We start from the raw sequence: 17,569 nt of genomic DNA, 5'->3' as shown, positions 1-17,569 counted from the left end.
GCAAAGCAATAAGATCTTGAAGTGGCTTTCTGATACGGAGCATCCAAAAATAAGAAACTCCTTAGCACCTTGTTGCTTACTGCTTTATACATTTAATGTGTAGTGAGTATGGCAGGGATACTTAGCGTTGCTGGTTGAGACCTGACGCTATTTCAGGTGAATCTGGCATAGGGGATGTATCTGCTTCACTGTGTTGCCAGTGGCGCTGAACAGGACTACAAAGGTTTTACTATTTATTTTATTATATACTCCCTGTGGACTGAGAGAGGCAGTGAAACAGGCCTAGTTACAGTTATAATGGAGAGACATGGTAAGGCACACCTTAAAAAGAAGCCACCTCCACTTTGCCTAGTACAAAGGGGGCAGCTAGAGGAGAGTTGGCTCCTGCTTTTTACAGTTTTTTGGAGTACCAGTGTTCAGTCTTGCCCTTCTCCACTGAGAAAATCTGTATGGAAAGGATACTCTCAGAAAAATTGATGCCAGCCTAGAGGTTCTTCACGCTGAAGTTATGATAAAAAATTCAAAAATTTAGAGCAGCATTTGTTATTGCTTAACCAACTTGCTATACTACTTGTGTAAAGATCTTCCTCTGAATGGGAAGCAAAATGACTGCTAAGAGGAGAAAACAAGCTATACAGCTTAATTTTTACTTGGAATAGGATTTACAGAACGCACTGAAAAAGGTTGGTTTTGAAACATCAAAAAGTATTCTAACATAGATTTTATAGAGTAAGTGTTCTCCATTGATAGATAACTAATTACTTCCTGGAGAATAGCTTCCTTCTTGAATATTTTTACACACAATCGTAAAAATGAGTACCCTAGTATGGACTCACTGCTGTTAAAAGGTACACTCCAGGATTCTCCCTGGGGTGCTGAAACACATGACCTGCCATTGTCCATTCCAGCCCTATTTTCTATTAATCTGCTGAACAAAAATAATCCACACACACACATCCCCCCCCGAGATGAGGTTTCTAGAGAAAAGGTAGGATGTCAATTTATCAGGGAAAAAGTTTCTCAAGAAGTAGCATTGCTTGTTGAAGCTAGATGGTCCCTTCCAGAGCCAATCAGTAATTCTAACAGACAAGGATGCAGTCTTATTTTATTGCAGCTCTTGCTTAAAGAAGCCAGATTTCAACTTCTGTTTTTGAAAAGGGAACATTAAAAGCCTGCAGTTGCACAGCAGCTTTCAGGCAGTTCTTTCCAGTGAAAAAATTGCTCCCCATAGACACGGAAGGAATGTGGACTATGTGATAGGAGAGAGCTCCCCCTGTGTGCTAAAGCAGCTGAGCTGAGACTAAAATGTGTATGCATGCATGTCTGTAGCAGAGGAAGAGAGCTGTAAGAAATGACAGGCAAGTGAAAGTGGTACAACATATCTAGAAAACTGTCCAGTTACTGGGAAGTTAAACTTCCTTACACCTTTCTCAGTGTACATAGATACCTCTATATGCATAGAGGATAAGTTATCCCTTGGGGCTTGATAGTGTCAAAATCCTATGCTGTTGTTTGAAGTTGTAAGGAAGGTTTTGACCCTTGAGCCCAGGGACTTTGACCCTGGCTGATGCTACGCTGTATCTGCTCCTCCAGTCTTAAAAAAAAAAAAAAAAAAAAAAGCAGATTTTTTTTGTTTTTTTTAAATATGGGATGGCAAGTGATCCTTGCATGAACAGGAAGAGATTACAATCTGCAGAACTTAACCTTGAGCCACAAAGATCCATCATTACTGGATCCATTCAGAACTGAAGTTTATGCTTTGAAACAAGAGAGTCTGAAAAAGATGGTGGAGCTAACTCAGGTCCGGTCTTATAACCCACATTTTATCTTAATATTATTGTATCAGTGTTACAGAGCAGTGGAGTGGGAGGAGGCATGGAAAAGAGGTAGTGCACTGAACTAAACACTTGAGCTCTCCCCCAAATGATAGCAAAGTTCAGAACTCTGGTATAGGAACAGAGCATAAGACCTCTCCATCGATGGTTGCACGTGCTTCTCTTCTTGCTTCTCCTGCTGCAGCACAAGTACACAGCCACGCAGAGGAGGTGTTGGTGGTTGGTCTGAACTGTGACAAGCTTCCTGAGTCTCTCCTAAGAGTTGAGATTTACTGGAGAATGATATATAGGCAGCTGAAGACAAGCCTGGTCTACTGGCAGCTAGCCAGATGGAGCACTGATCCACCGCTAGATTAGTGTCTGAAGTGATGGTGGGGGAGGGAGGTTGCTTCTTTTTTTCTATGGACAAATCAAGAATATTCAAAAATGAGCTGCTCTGTTTTGGATTGTTCTGTAATTTCTCTTGGTGCTTATCCTTGTTTAAAAATTTTAACACATATTTAGCACATCGTCCTTATTCAAAATAAACTGTGGCAATGACTGCTGGGGAGAGGGACAGAATTCTTGCAAGTTAAACATGGAGTAAGGCCAAATAGCTTTGCTTAACAGGTTATGATTTAAAGGTCAGAGAAATCAAATAAAAAAGTCAAGTGGAGACAGAGAATGATAACAAAAAAAGTAGATGGGAAACACCCACCACAGTGGGGAAAGGAAAGGAGACCAAGGAATAGCCCCCCCCAAAAAAAGATATGTCTATTAGGTTCAGCTTAAATAAACAAAATCAGAGAGTAAAAATAGATGAAAAATAAGGTAAAATAAAAAGGATGTTATAGGATAGTAATTATACCACTAAACAAAACAGAGAGATCTAACTTAGACTCTCCTTTTCTATTTGTGTATATGGAAGCTATTGCCTGTTCTATAATGATGGGATTACTGTTTTCCTTGTTTTAATTTGGAAAAGGCTGGTTTGTGCTCTGTAATGGATTGAGGACATTTTTTTGAAGTCTCCCCAAAAATGCCTGTGTGACAAGAAAGCTATTTCTCACAGAAGTCTACTAAGTACTTATAAAGGCTACTCTATAGTGGTGGGCTCATGATTACTTAAAAATTACATGTTTTCTTTGTTCTTGAGGGTAGTCACCATGGAGTTTGGGAATTCTCCAAGATAGTGTCTGCTTCTGCCCATACAATTGGCAAATTGTCAGATGATCAGAAGATCACCTGGCAGAAGGTAATAAAAAAGTTCACAAAAGCATAATTTTGTTGTGTGAATGAAGACAAAAAGAGAACAATATTGTTATTATGTTTAAAATAAATGGGGAAAAGTATCTATTAACTAGTACTACTTGTTATGCCTTTCAGTTTTAGCTAGCACTTTGTTGCCTTCTGTATAATAAAATTACTAGCACCAAGGCCATAGGACTATATCCTACAGACAACTGAAGTCATCCTAATCATCCTGGTCCTGAAGCCTGATTCTGCCAGGTTGCCTGTGGGGTTTTTTCCTTTGGGCTTCTCTTCTAACAAGTACTTTTGTGAGCAACTCTTTCTCTTACCAAGCTTTGCTCGGCTTGTCTGCAGGGATCACGTATTTTTCCAGGTACACTGCTGGTGATCAGCATCAACATAGAGTATTCAGAAATAAAAAAAATGTCAGGCCACATCCTGAAAGCTTTTATTTCATTTGGACAAATTGCTGTTGATGTCAGTAGAAATTTTGACCAAATAATCCTAAACCTTTAATATATGCCCCTTAGTATATTCTCTTTTACAGTCTAAACATCATGAGGTCCCTTTAAAAAGGGCATTGTAAAGGCACCCTTGTTTAGTTCTTGGCACATTATTTCAAAACAAGCTAAGAAAGATAAGCACTTATGAGTGTTTTCATTTAATCAGTCTCATTTAATGGATACATTCACAGCTAACAACCAAAAGCGTTTATGTAGACATTTATCACTAGCAAATACCCAGCAAGCTATTTACCTGTTACTTCTGTTCATGAGTGAGACTAAATAAGCAACAGAACTGAGCAATACATACGTACCTCCCTTAGTAATTACTCCATCTGCTGGTACAGGATCTCATGAAGTATTTTACAATTGGTTATCTTAACTTTCATAATCAATTTGTTAGTACAATCTCTGCTCAACATTTGTATGTTGTGTCCCATTGTTTTTTAATTACTGTCAATATTAAAAATCTTAGGATTTATTTTCCTGCATGAACTTTGTTTTTAATATATTGCAATACCTGAATGTCAAATTCAAATGTTCAAACTAAATCAAGCTTTGTGTAATGAAATAGTGACTGTTTTAAATATATGGACATCCTTCATCCAGCAGTTAAAGTCTGAGTCTCTGCCTCTGTTGTGATGTCTGTCACTTATATGAAGAACACAGTATCTGCCCTGAATAGGTGTCTTATTCAAAGATGGACAAAACATCCTTGGTGTAGTAAAATATATGCTATCATTTTACACTTGTGATAAATAAACTTGACTGTTATAAATTTAGCTGGAATGAAGTGTGCCTCAAATGTGGCCTTTTACCAGGATGTGGTGAGCTCAGGGTCCATACATGTTTATTTTTTTCTGCTTTTCTTAATTCCATACATTTATAGTAGGATCTAAAAGGGTAACAGCAGTTTTTCTTATATTTTCACAAATATAAAGTAACTAAAAGGTTAAAAATCTTTGATTGAAATAAGCATCTCCTCTTCCAAATATACACAGCTAAACATTGTGTGTATATATGTACACTTATATATATGTACACATTAAGGCAGCACATTAAAATACATTCCATATTAAAATAATGAAAAGAAATGAAATAAATACATTACAATTGCATTAGGAGAGATTTTCGAATACGGAGCATTTAGTATTTGTAAAATGTATACCCAATTTCTGGTTTAATGTGATGATATAGCTTCCGTAATACGATGTAATACATGGTAATACTAAATAATATGCAATTCTCAAAATCAGTTATCCCAGAAGAGAATGTGCCACAAGATGTCGCTGTGATTCAGAGAACCAAAACTCACTGCAGTACTAGCGGTCAATACCTTCAGTATTTCAAAAATGACTTGTAAAAATCGTTTTAACATGACAGTTTGAAGAATGGCTTTTGACTTATATAACCTTTGACACGTCCTGTGTTTAGTGTTCTGTGATGTATATATCCCCCAGCAATATTTTTCATTCTTCCTTATGAGTTTTGATGACAATGTTTTAGATTCTCTGCCAATATTTTTAGGAAGGCATCTTGCTGCTGCCTGGCTAACTTTCCTTTAACTCATAACAATAACTTAATATGAAAAGTAATTTGCTTACTAGGAACTATGGATTTAAAAGAACTACTAGGCAGATGGACAGTGCAAGTGGTGAAGAATAGCTACCTAGATTTTCTTTGGAGTTTTGATGGCTGTCAAAGTGCATACAAACTTTCTGAGGTAAACACTGAACAGAAAAAAACACCTTGGTTGCTAATGTAGACTACAGAAGATGCTCAATTAATATCTACAGGGATATGCTACTTGTTTATTGACAAGCTATGTTGCTCTGTTTATATGGAGCAACCTGATGTAAGAGTTTGGAAAGGCAAACAGTTAAAGAGCCATATAGTAAAATACTGTCCAGACTTTTTCCAGGGGCTCTGTGCTCCCTTGCCCTGAGCAGAGAGAAATTCAGGCTAATCTCTTAAGTATATTTAGGATCTGGGCTTCCATCAGATATTATTCCACAAATCTGGGTACATTGGCTTTATGGTCATATAATGCCACAGCTGCCATTTATCCCCCATTTAAATGTCTTCCTAAGAGAAAGAAATACAGCACATATGGTTTTAGGGGTCATTAGATCATTTAACAACCTTCTTAAGGCAAGCTGTTCTTAAATTACTCCCGCTATCTGTTAGTATAGATCTAATTACACCAGGGAGTGACTTGCTTTGCACCAGTTCAGCAGGATTCTGATACTAATACTGAAACCCTGTATTTACCCTCATTCATGCAGAATGATTTAGTGTAGTCTGTTAATTTGTTTATTTGCTAAGCAGTCATTCCTTCCAGACAGAAGGAAGAAAAATATGTTCCTGCAAGTAGTGCCAAGGACTGTGACAGAAAGAAAATTCTTGGTGGTGGTGTTAATTGGTGATGTGAACACGGCCTGGCTAATGCAAGTAGATTTAGCGTTAGGGGTCTGAAGAATAAAACAAAGCTGTAGCAAACCTAAAAGTCACGGTTATACTTCAGGTGAACTTCAATGAGACTGTGCAAAGCCAAAAGTCAGAGATAAGGTCCACACCTCAAATTTAGTGCAGAGAAGTTTACTTCTCCTAATAAGTAGACTAATACTGAATTCTAGATTTCCATGTAACTCCATGATGGGATCCCTCCCAATTAAGTGTGTTCCCCTTCAGTTAAGATCAAATCAAGTAACGGTATTGTCTGACCATCATAAAAGCTTCAGTGATCTGAAACAAATTGCTGCTCATAAGTAGTTTGCTTTAAAACAAAAAAAAAGCAAATACAACAGATGGAATGTAATAGAACTGTGACTACTCTTATGGAAGCCCAAGAACAGGTAATTTGATAATGGTTTGCTTTTCTCTCTGGAGGCAATACTTTTTGTTATTTACACTACATTCACATTTGGTTCAATTTTCTCTCTGAACACATTAAAATAAAACTGGAGAAAACTGCTTGGCTCTAGTCAAACCATGTTATTATATATATTATGCCAGATCTCTAAGTAGCTGAAGATAGCTGAGTAAGGGCTCCTTCACCCCAGTCTCTACTGATCTTAATGTAACTGTACTAAACTTCCCTGTGGGTGAAGAGTGAAGAAGGTTTTAAAACATTTTAGAAAAGAGTGTTAAGCACTGAGACACTTCAGGTTCTGCTATTCTAGTCTCAAAATAATTGAAGTACCATTCCGCTTCTGCATCGTTTATTGCTTTATTATTGGTGTGCTACTCCTTTCTTTTAAATTGAACAGAACCAGGATATAGCTGGGAATGCTGTGCTCTTTGTGGTATTATGTCGTTACGGACATTGTGTCACTGGTGCACAAATTTCTTACTTCCATTAAGGGTAATAAATTCCTTGTTCTTTTGCGGATAATGCAACATGGTCTCAACAGAGCTGGACTGAAATAACATTTTTCTAATATGATTTTCTTTAGCTTCAACTGCTAACATGACCATAATCATTTGCATTTTACGGTAATACTCATGCACGACGTAATATTCTACACAGAATTTAGTTCATCACAATTCATATCATGACTTGATATGTGGCTTCGAATAGATGTTTTACTATTATTGTTTTATATACAAATGCTGCTACAGAAACAAGCATAAAATAGCCTGCACCGAGCAACCACCTGCAGAGTTCTGCAAATCCAGACAGCGGAAGTTTCAGCAGTGATCTTTCCTGTCAACAGATGGAGACAGAGATAAGTGATTTCACCGGCTAGAACACTTCACTGGGTAGATTAATCTACTGGCTTGTTGTTTTAGGAAAGATTTGAAAAAGGCTTCTCAAAAGATCTGTCAAAAGTATTCAAAGAGGTTACAAAAGGTGGAAATTTAGATTTCCATCATTTTATTGCCTGCAAGCAGAGCAGGTTTGTCTCATGGAAAACTTCTATTAAAATCATATGCCTTGATAAAGTTCTATTATATATTTTCATCATGGTTGTGGGTAAGACAAGCTGTCATGTTTTTAAATTAAATAGAAACAACTTAATTTTTGGAAAGAGTTTTTTGACCACATGTAGTTATATCAGATAGAACTTCTCTGAGTCCAGAGACTCTTGCTCTTCTTTGTAGTGGGAAGACTTGTAAAGTAGCTGATAAAAGCAAAACTGGCAAGCTTTGAATCCTGTAATCAAGAATACTTTCTATCCCAATACGATTCAATCATGCTGTCAAAGGTATGCAGTAAACTGTAGCCTGGGACCACAGGAGCAAAGCAGGAGACACTGTTGGCTGCAGCCAGAGTCAGCCAGCGTGAGGTGCAACACACAGAGCTGCAAACCTTAGCTTTTCTCCTTCACAGATTCTCTGCCATTCTGTGTACTGGCAGAACTTGTTATAGAGTCTGTGCAAGTGTTTATGGATAAATAAATAAATATGTAATATACAAAATATATATTTAAAAATTCTCGATATAGCTGATTATCTCAGATTATAGATTTAATGTGTTTAAGAATCACAGGATCTGCACCTCTGAGGTTTCAACATAAACAAGACAGTTGTTTGAGGTCGCTGCCTTTGGAATTTGCTCCTTCTGGCACTCTGACAGAGCGCACTTTGTTGGCCTTCAGAACATACTGCAAGGCCAATCATTTCCATTAAGATTTGGCTGCATAGCTCTAAACAAAGACTTATTTTCCTAATCAGTGATTTGTTTTCTGATGGATAGTTAATTGGAATAGTACTGACCATTGCGGGCATTTATAAGTTGAAGCATTCTTTTATGTACGGTGCACCCAACACCACAGTAGTGGGTAGATTATAAATAATTTTTAAAACCCCATGCAGATAATAAGGGAATTCAAAACATGGCACATCTACAGCTGTACTATTGACTGTAAACTGGTCATTTAAAAGCAGAAGTAGCAAAACACACAAATTACTCTCTGATATTTATATTACTTTGGTTTCTAAGACCACACATACATATGCACATAGTTGATTTGGGATAAATTACTGGCTTTGCATTTTATGTGACCTGCAGAAATATGCAGTATCCCCCTGCCTCACAAATGAATGGACTGTATTTCTCAAGATTAGGAAATAATTTCTCAGATTAGAAAATGAGAAGACTGTTCAGAGATGAAAGGGACAGCTTGTTTTAACAGACTGATTTTATTATTATGAAAACAACCTAGCTAAACATTAATTACACATGAGGAAATATCTGTTTTAAATACTATAGATCTGTTTCATGATTTTCCCTTAAAGCTGGGAAGATTAATGGGTATTTGCAAATAGTATCTTCTGTAGAAATTCAGAGCCCCTTTGTCCTAAACTGGTGGATATTATGACAAGGCAAATTTTAAGGAGCAGAGTCTGATTAACTGAGAGGAAAACTAACAAATATTGCAAACATTCTGAAGGGATATCTCTGATTTTGGTCAACTGCATTCCATAATTTAAGGATAGGATAAGGAAAAGAAGATTAATGTTGAATAACATCCTGTTGCCATTAGCAAGGGCTGAATTCTTCAGTAACCTAAACTAAGTAGAAATCTAATAGAAGTTCAGCAGCTAGCCAGCAAATGTTGTCTTTGGATTCATCCAAAGCTTTTTTGTTTAAGAGGAAAAAAAACTTTTCACGGACATGATGAGCGACAGCAATGACTGAGGAATTTAGGAACTTTCTTAAAATGTTCCTTGTGTTCTATTTTCATTCTGGACTTACATAGGCAGTTTTCTTTGGAAATGAGTAAAAACTTTATTTACATACAACAGATAACCAGTTTCTTTGAATGACACCAGTAACCATAAACATTTCTCCTGCCTTGTCTTCTTTAAAATCCAGGGAAGCATGCTTACCCAAGACATTACATTTTTTCCCCAAAATGTTAAATATCAAATTCTCTAAATGACTGTGAATCTATTAATGATGTTACAATAACGTCTATTACTGTTTTAAATGTTGATTTATGTTGACTTGTATGCTCTGGGCAACTCTAAACTTGACTCTTTGCTTCATTTTAATATATGGCTAATTTACTAGTCCTAAAAGAAACTGTATTTTGGCAATTTAATTTCTTCCCCTCCTTGTCTCTTTCTTTTTCACTGTCCTTTACAATGGACTTGAGTCATGTTGGATGGAAACTTCTCCATTGTATGTGGTTCCGTGGTTGAAACAATTTTGTGCTTAGTTTCAAGTAGCTGTAATATAAATAGAAGCCACACCACTTTTTTATGTGGGATGATGTATTTTTATAACTTAAAGGATGATGATATATTTGAAGAACAAATTAGTCATTCTGCCTCAAGAACTAGTCTGTCTGAGGTATGCCACAAAATTGTTTTCAAATTGTTTACCTGGTGTGGAGCCTACTGGGAGTAAAAATAGATTCTTGATTTAGGCTTGGTAATTCCTGTATTACAGTTTGGCTTATTCTGTTGCTTAACTGATTACCATGGAGCTGTGCTGGTACAGAGCAGCAACACAGCCCTTAATAGTTTATGTCAGAATGTATTGTCATGGTTTATTCCTTCAGTATATTACAAGAAGCACATGAAGGTTGTAGCTGATAATGCTGCTCCTGATCAGACCTGCTGCCTAGCTATGAAGACATAAAAGATGCTATTTAGCATTTATATAGCACTTTTCAAAGAATCATAGAATCGTAGAATGGTTTGGGTTAGAACAGACCTTTCAAAGATCATCTAGTCCGACCCCTCCTGCCATGGGAAGGGCCATCTTTCACTAGATCAGGTTGCTCAAAGCCCTGTCCAACCTGACCTTGGATGGGGCATCCACAACATCATTCCAGGGATGGGGCATCCACAACTTCTCTGGACAGCCTGTTCCAGTGTCTCACCACCCTCACTGTAAAGAACTTCTTCCTTATATCCAATCTAAATCTACCCTCTTTCAGTTTAAAACCATTACCCCTTGTCCTGTCACTACAGGCCTTGGTAAAAAGTCTTTCTCAATCTTTCTTATAAGCCCCCCTTAAGTATTGAAAGGCCACAATAAGCGGTCCCCGGAGCCTTCTCTTCTCTAGGCTGAACAACCCCAACTCTCTCAGCCTTTTTTTTATAGAAGAGGTGTTCCATCGCTGTGATCATTTTCGTGGCTCTCCTCTGGACCTGCCCTAACAGGTCCATGTGTTTCTTGTACGGGGAACCCCAGAACTGGATGCAGTACTCCAGGTGGGGTCTCACCAGCGCAGAGTAGAGGGGGAGAATTGTCTCTTTCGACCTGCTGGCCACACTTCTTTTCATGCAGCCCAGAGTACGACTGGCTTTCTGAGCTGCAAGAGCACATTGCCAGCTCACATCCAATTTTTCATCCTCTAGTATCCCCAATTCCTCTGCAGGGCTACTCTCAATCAATTCATCACCCAGTCTGTACTGATACTGGGGGGCTGCCGTGACCCAAGTGCAGGACCCTGACATCTGTCTCCCTCTGGATGGCATCCCTTCCCTCTAGCGCGTTGACTGCACCACTCAGCTTGGTGTCATCTGCGAACTTGCTGAGGGTACACTCGATCCCACTATCCATGCCATTGATGAAGATATTAAACAGTATTGGTCTCAGTACAGACCCTTGAGGGACACCACTTGTTACTGGTTTCCATTTGGACATTGAGCTGTTGACTGTAACTCTGGATGTGGCCATCTGGCCAATTCCTTATCCATCTGATAGTCCACCCATCAAATCCATCTCTCTCCAGTCTAGAGGCAAAACTTTTACGTTCTTACAGCCTTTTACAAAAATTCCACACTCTCAGAAGTTATTTAAAGGATCCATAAAATAAACTTCACATTTTGTAAGCATGGAAACGGAAACACAAAGATGATTTCCAAAGTCTGAAAGGTAGCAAGGCCGGGGCAGAATTCTGCATCCCCACACTTTAACTATCAGGCCATGTAAGATAAAATAAGTGAAACACATCCATTTGCAACCTTTGACACAAGTTTTCTAGTATGCTAAACATATTTCAGGAGTTTCCTAGATTTGAGAGATATTTTTGTGAATTGCAGCACATAAAAAAAAGATTATCAAGTAATTAATTTCTCACAAGAACAACAAGAACTATTGTCTTAGTATTCTTTCTGACATCTTCAGGGCAAAGACTGTCTATGACAGTGCTTCTTATTATTTCCATGATATTTTATACAGATGTAACTGAAAGGAAACAATACAAAGCCTGGTAATTCACTGAATCCACAGTTATCAGTTTATTGGTAGAACCACACCAACACTTGGACTACTCAATTATATCTGGAGATAATCTCATTTAAATATGAAAATCCTATAAAACATGCTGAGAAGTTCTTGAATTCTTGTAGTTCAGGGAATGTCTGCATAGTCTTCCAGCCAAATTCTTTGAGGAAAATTTTGAGCTTAAAATTATAGAATAAGATTCTCTGTTTTACAAACAAAAGTTTCCTACCTGAGGCTGCTGAGTGGCAGTGGGTCTCTGAGGAGATGGTATAGGAGTTTTGGACAACATTTGGTTCATTTTGCTTACGACTAGATCAGTTATATGTTGCCTGTCTTCAGTCTGATGCTCACCAATCAGAGGCATTGCACAGTCCATGACCTGTAAAATAAAACAATACATCAGCTATTGATATGGCACCCAAGTAAACTTATTCCACATCTGTGTAGAATGTCAGGTCATCCGTTTACTTGTTTTTAAGAAAAGTCAAACAAGATCTGTAGAAATGGTATATGTTATATCTGAAAAAAGCCCGAGTGCAGGATATGGGTCAGCAGAGCAAGAGAACAGCAACTTTACAATGTCATCCCTTTCCCATCTTCAGGCAATATCCAGGTTCAGTATGATACTTGGGCATCCACGCTCTGGGGAACATGACTCCTGTGGGAAGCACATAGCAGATATGGAAAAGGAGGTTTCTTAGGCTATGCAGTGGTCTGCTGAAAATCTGAAGTAATTGCCCACGCTTCTGTCTAAGCTACACCTCTGAAGATCTTCTCATGTGTTTTTGTGGCTCATACCATGTTCATCAGCTGAATTAGAACATGGAAATGCAAACTAAAACTTCAGCTTCCTAGCTATTTGTTGGATTTCTGCTAGGGAAGGCTGGATCCTTACTGATTAATGAAAAACTTACTAAATAAGGTCTTGTTATTATTGATATGCTTTTTTGAAAAGCAGTGTGGCTGCAGTGCAGCTGATGCAAAAAAGAAGTAAGAATTTCTACAAAGAAAGCAGGATATCAGAGAGGCAAATAAAAACGTGCACATTTCCATTCTAAATGTGGCAGGTTAACAGTGTTCAGCAATCATTTAATTCAGCTATTCAGATGGATAAAACTAGTACTGAATTCAATTCACTTCAGTGGGTTAGAAGTATTTGTTATTTCTACACAATATGTGTTATTTCTACAGTGTATCTACTTTTGGTGCATCTGTGTTTGTTTCAGGGGAAATAAAAGCATAAGGTAATAACCCCAACTATTATTCAGAATGGCACTGGACATTCTTATTTCAACAATAAAAGGATTTAATGAACTTTTAAGAAACTGCAATCCATTTTCCATATGCATCAAAGCTATTCAGAAAAAGGTGAAGGCATGTCACCTGCAGCCCTGCATTCTGGTGTTTCTCATAGGTATGGATCACAAGTGACTGAGGCCTACAATACAAACAATAGTATTAATAATTAATAAGAGGCTGTCAGGGATAAAGCAGTTAGACTACATTAGCACTAATACACTGTATGGATGTCATTATATCTGACCCAGTTAGAGTCTTTGTACCAACTGAGTTGTGTCCATCTAACTTTCAGCCTGTGAAAAGCTGTCCAGCTGCCAATCTCATACAAGATTTCTCACTAGTGCAGGCAAATCATGCACTAGACACAACAGTAAGCTGTGCTGGTAAGAGAGAAGGTGTTGGTGGGTGAAGAAGGGAAGAATCATTCGTAAGGGAAGAATCATTCGTAAGGGATCCTCACGGGTTTTGCACTACTGCAGAAGGATCAGTGAATTTTATGGGGTTGTTTTAGTACTTTCAGAAGTGCACTGCATTTCTTTGGCTTCTGAGGTTCCTTCTCTATTGCAGGTAAATGGAACAAGACCGAAAAGGTTCAACAGAGTCAAAAAAGCGCTGGAAGACTCTTGCTTCACACGCAACTGTAAGTGCTAACGGTCAGAGAAAAACCTTAAACTTCTCTCACTCCTATCCAATCCCTAGCAAAAGGACTAAAAAGAGAGTTCTGCTATTGGGAGGCAGGGCTATTTTGGCTAGAGGGGTTGACTCCCATCTCTTCAGGTGGGCATTCTGCTGTAGGTTGTTGCCTTGAGCTATTTTTGTTCATTACCCAGCTTGTGTACTTGAAAGGAAGATAGTGAAATTTTGTGATAAGACCTGATTCTGCAAGTATTTACAAGGTGGAAGAATTTTGTTATCTGTAGGGGTGACACGGGGATCAGACCCATGAGCATAAAGCTAGTGCATCTGCATTGTATGGATCCCTCCTGAGGTGGAAGGGATATAGTGGGGAAAACAAAACTCTTTTCAATCCATGAGCCTACACTGAACACTTTATCTCCTTTATAGATGAAGAGCACCATTTTACCTTCCTTCTTTTAGATATTCAGGTGCTTCTAGGAATTAGACACACAAATTGGGTATTTAAAGAGACATTCGGATTTAAAAGAACATGCAAGTTCATTCTGACACTAGAATGTAACCTTCCACCTTGCACAGTAGTTGGGAATGACCTGCATTGTAAATAATATTACCTAAGCGTGAGGATTTTCAAAATATGGTAAGTGCTACAGGAATTCTTACTGAGGCTGACAAAGACTACTTTGTCCTAATAATGACATTAGTTTGAAGCCCAAAAGCATTTACATTATTCTTCTGTTTATTCATTTACAAGAGACACTGGCATTGTGCATTGGCAACCAAAATGTTGGCAATGCTTGTTTTGGGATTTTCAGATCTAGGATGTTTCCTCTAAGCTTCCTCACAGCTAAAACAATTTAAAAGAACCCCAAAGTAAACAATGTAATAATAATTGAAGTCTAGTGCAAATGTTTCCTAAGAAATGAATGAATGTTTTTCCACTCTTGGGCCACATCAACAATATTGCAGAAATGCTTACTAATTAGACAGAAAGTTTCTATAAAATTTACCATATTTTTTTATATACATACTTTTTAAGTGGAACATAAACAATGTTTTTAATTAATTGAGAGAAAGGTATCGAACCAACATGAGTTGTAATTTCTGAATGGGTAAAATGTAGTCTTGCTGGCTTGTGTGGCTCTTGAAATACAAAATTTTTGTGGATTTACTTTAGTATTAATGTCTGCTGAGTTATTGCTATTTCTTAAAATTACTGTAATGCTTAAAGATCCACTTCATTTTATCACAAGCTTTGTCCTGCAAGAGTAGGGACATAATGCCTGGAGGGAGGAGGCAACCATATGTGCCAGATACTTTGGCCAGGACTTTAAAGTGTTAATAATGACTGAATGCTAGAATGTCTTGATGTCAGTGTGAGGGACATTGGATGTTTGGCTGGCTGCTGCAAAACATCTGATTTTCAGAGAGGCAGTTATGTCTTCAGTCTAAAAATCTGGCCCCGCCCCCCCCCCCCCTTGAAGGCAGGCATTAATAACAGTTACTTTTTAAAAATATTGCCCCCTCACTATCAGGTGTATATTAACCCCTCTCTTACCCAACAACAGAAGCAACAGTTCTGTGTCACAAGTGTGCAAAGAAAACTTCGCTTTGTTTACAATCCAGTTACATTAAAAAAAAAAAATACTTGGAATGACTGTTAAACAAATTGTCTGAAATAAGATCCTGCCAAAGGATTAGACAGGATTAAGATCTGGAGGACTGGGTTCTGACTGAATTTCTATTTTTAAACTCTTCTATAACTGCGAGTTTACATATAAACTTTCCTTAGGAGATATTGGCATGTTGTTTACCAGAACATGTGGGAGAAGTGTAGTTCTATGGCTAAGGATAAAAAAAGAAGCCTTGAGGTGTTGCTCAAAATTTCATGTCCACTTCAGTAGAGAAGATCTTACATTTCTTGAAGACAGTATTTTCAAGCATAGCTGCCCTATTCACATATTGAGGCAGACTCAAACACATATGACATTAAAAACCATAGCCGTTTGCCTTGGCAAACTTTTGTCACTTGGACAGGTTTTGTTGTTGTTGATAACCCTTTTGTTTGTTGTCATACTTGAACACACATTGTTGGCCAAAGATACACTGAACCTAACACTGAAGAAGCACTGAGTCAGATGCCAAGTCTTGAATGATGATAAGCTATAATGCGCTCTGGTGCTTTCCTGAAGTACAAAGATAGCAGCCAAAGTGGGAAAAAGAGAAAGTAAGGCATCAGATTATCAAGAAAACTACTGACCCAAAGTGAAATGTCACTAAATGGCTGAGTGAGTAAAAGATTACCAAGGCTTAAAAGCAGTTCAGTTGCAGGACACTGTTCAGTTTAGTAACTGATAGGACTTGAGAGGCAATGTGGGTGGGTAGAAGTCATAGATTGCAGGAGGCTGAAGGGGCTCTTAACACTTGCATTGCTGAGAGGGAATGGCTAGAGTGTCCAGGGCACGGCATTTACACCCAGCCTTGCACGTGACTGCTAAGACAAGGCTTAGCTTCCCTCTCTTCTGTTATTGCTGCTGTGACTCTCAAGGATAGACGGTAACCTTACTAAGAGAGCACTTCTGCTATTCCTTGGCAAAGAAGCTTAGATCAAGGTGAATACTTTACAGGGTGGGTTTTGTTGTCTTTTTTTTTTTTTCTTTAAGAAAATGCAGTCTGTTTTCCTTCCTAGTAAAATAATTAATCACAGTTATCAGAAATCAGTAATGTTTTATATAAATGTATCTTAACAATTAAAAATACTTTGGGTAACTCTAACAGTTTTTAAAACCTGTGAATGACTAGCAAGAATGTCATGCTGGCATTTCCCCCACTTTAGAGGACTTGACAAAATGTAAATATACACAAAGCATCCTGTTTATAAATAGTCTATTTACAGCCTGTACTAGTTTTAAAATACCATTTAAACACAGCGAGGTTCTATTTTTTCAGTACCTAGTTCAGCTATTTAAAATATCGGAGTTTCCCACTAAGAGGATTTCATAGAAAGAAAGACATCTGTAATTATTAAAGTCAAATATGTTACTTTTGCAGATGCCAGTAAAAACATGGGTCACTATGAATTACAGTCACTTAATTCATATCGCTTCTATCTTTAATTTATACACATTTTGGTAACCAATTCTATGGGATGAATTTCTCTTATCACCCAGAAACCATATTCTGAAATTAAACTATGAGACTGAGTATATACAGCAGCAGTAGTAACAGAAACTACAGGAGCATGTTTAAGTTAACACAATACTGTGACAAAGCAAAACACTGACCTTTCACTGAATATTTCAGTCTGTCTCCTCTGCTGCTAGTGTGGATAAGGCAAGTATTTGAAATTTGGGCTGCAAGACTGAGACTGGCAAGAAAGAGAAGAGAAATGCTGTTTGATGAATATGAAAGGAAATGGGATGGGATCAATAAAGGAGCCAGTGCAACTATAAGATATCAGTAATTGCAAAGGGATCATCATGTTTGAAGGAGAAACTACTCTGTCTGCCACTGTCCAGACATAGTTCTCCATTGCATACTATATTTACCACCAAAGGATTGAGAAAGATCTCTTGCTTAGAGCTTTCTGAAGACCCAGCCCAAGTGGTCCTGGGAAAGACAGAGTTGTGGGGGTTAAAGGAAGGGCAAAGGTAAAGAACTGTTGATACAGTGGAAGAAAAAGGTGTTTGTCAGCATGTTGAAATACAAGAGGAATATGAAAGAACAGATAGAGGGCTTGCAAGTCAGAAGTGCCCAAGGAATCTGACAGAATGATGATACATGGATTTCATATGGAAAAAGACCTGTGAATTACAGGAGAAGATATGGTAACTGGTAAGTGCAGAGAGAGGAGGAATTAATTTCATTGTGAATCAGGG

General features: G+C 37.9%; 2 protein-coding genes across 7 annotated transcripts in view; one reads left to right on the top strand and one right to left on the bottom strand.

Annotated features, from left to right (window-relative positions):
* The window catches only part of SYN2 (synapsin II), a 199,275-nt gene that overhangs the window by 15,093 nt on the left and 166,613 nt on the right, over nt 1–17,569 (bottom strand). The window contains exon 10 of the mRNA XM_087744827.1: nt 11,986–12,135. Within this exon, the coding sequence (XP_087600953.1) occupies nt 11,986–12,135 (150 nt within the window). The remainder of the gene's footprint in view (nt 1–11,985; nt 12,136–17,569) is intronic.
* LOC148050178 (uncharacterized) overlaps nt 1–17,569 on the top strand; it is a 78,854-nt gene that overhangs the window by 43,984 nt on the left and 17,301 nt on the right. For all 6 annotated transcript variants that reach the window (XR_015701528.1, XR_015701526.1, XM_087744834.1 and 3 more), the window contains one exon: nt 13,623–13,695. Coding sequence is in view for 4 of the 6 variants with exons in the window: in XM_087744834.1 (XP_087600960.1) it covers nt 13,623–13,695 (73 nt within the window). In the remaining 2 variants the exon portion in view is untranslated. The remainder of the gene's footprint in view (nt 1–13,622; nt 13,696–17,569) is intronic.

The sequence above is a fragment of the Nipponia nippon genome, unplaced genomic scaffold (assembly GCF_047370975.1).
Source record: "Nipponia nippon isolate SJK-2023a ecotype South Korea unplaced genomic scaffold, ASM4737097v1 scaffold_9, whole genome shotgun sequence".
Lineage (NCBI taxonomy): Eukaryota > Metazoa > Chordata > Aves > Pelecaniformes > Threskiornithidae > Nipponia > Nipponia nippon.
The sequence above is the reverse complement of the archived record's forward strand: the minus strand, read 5'-3'. Positions and strand labels throughout refer to the sequence as shown.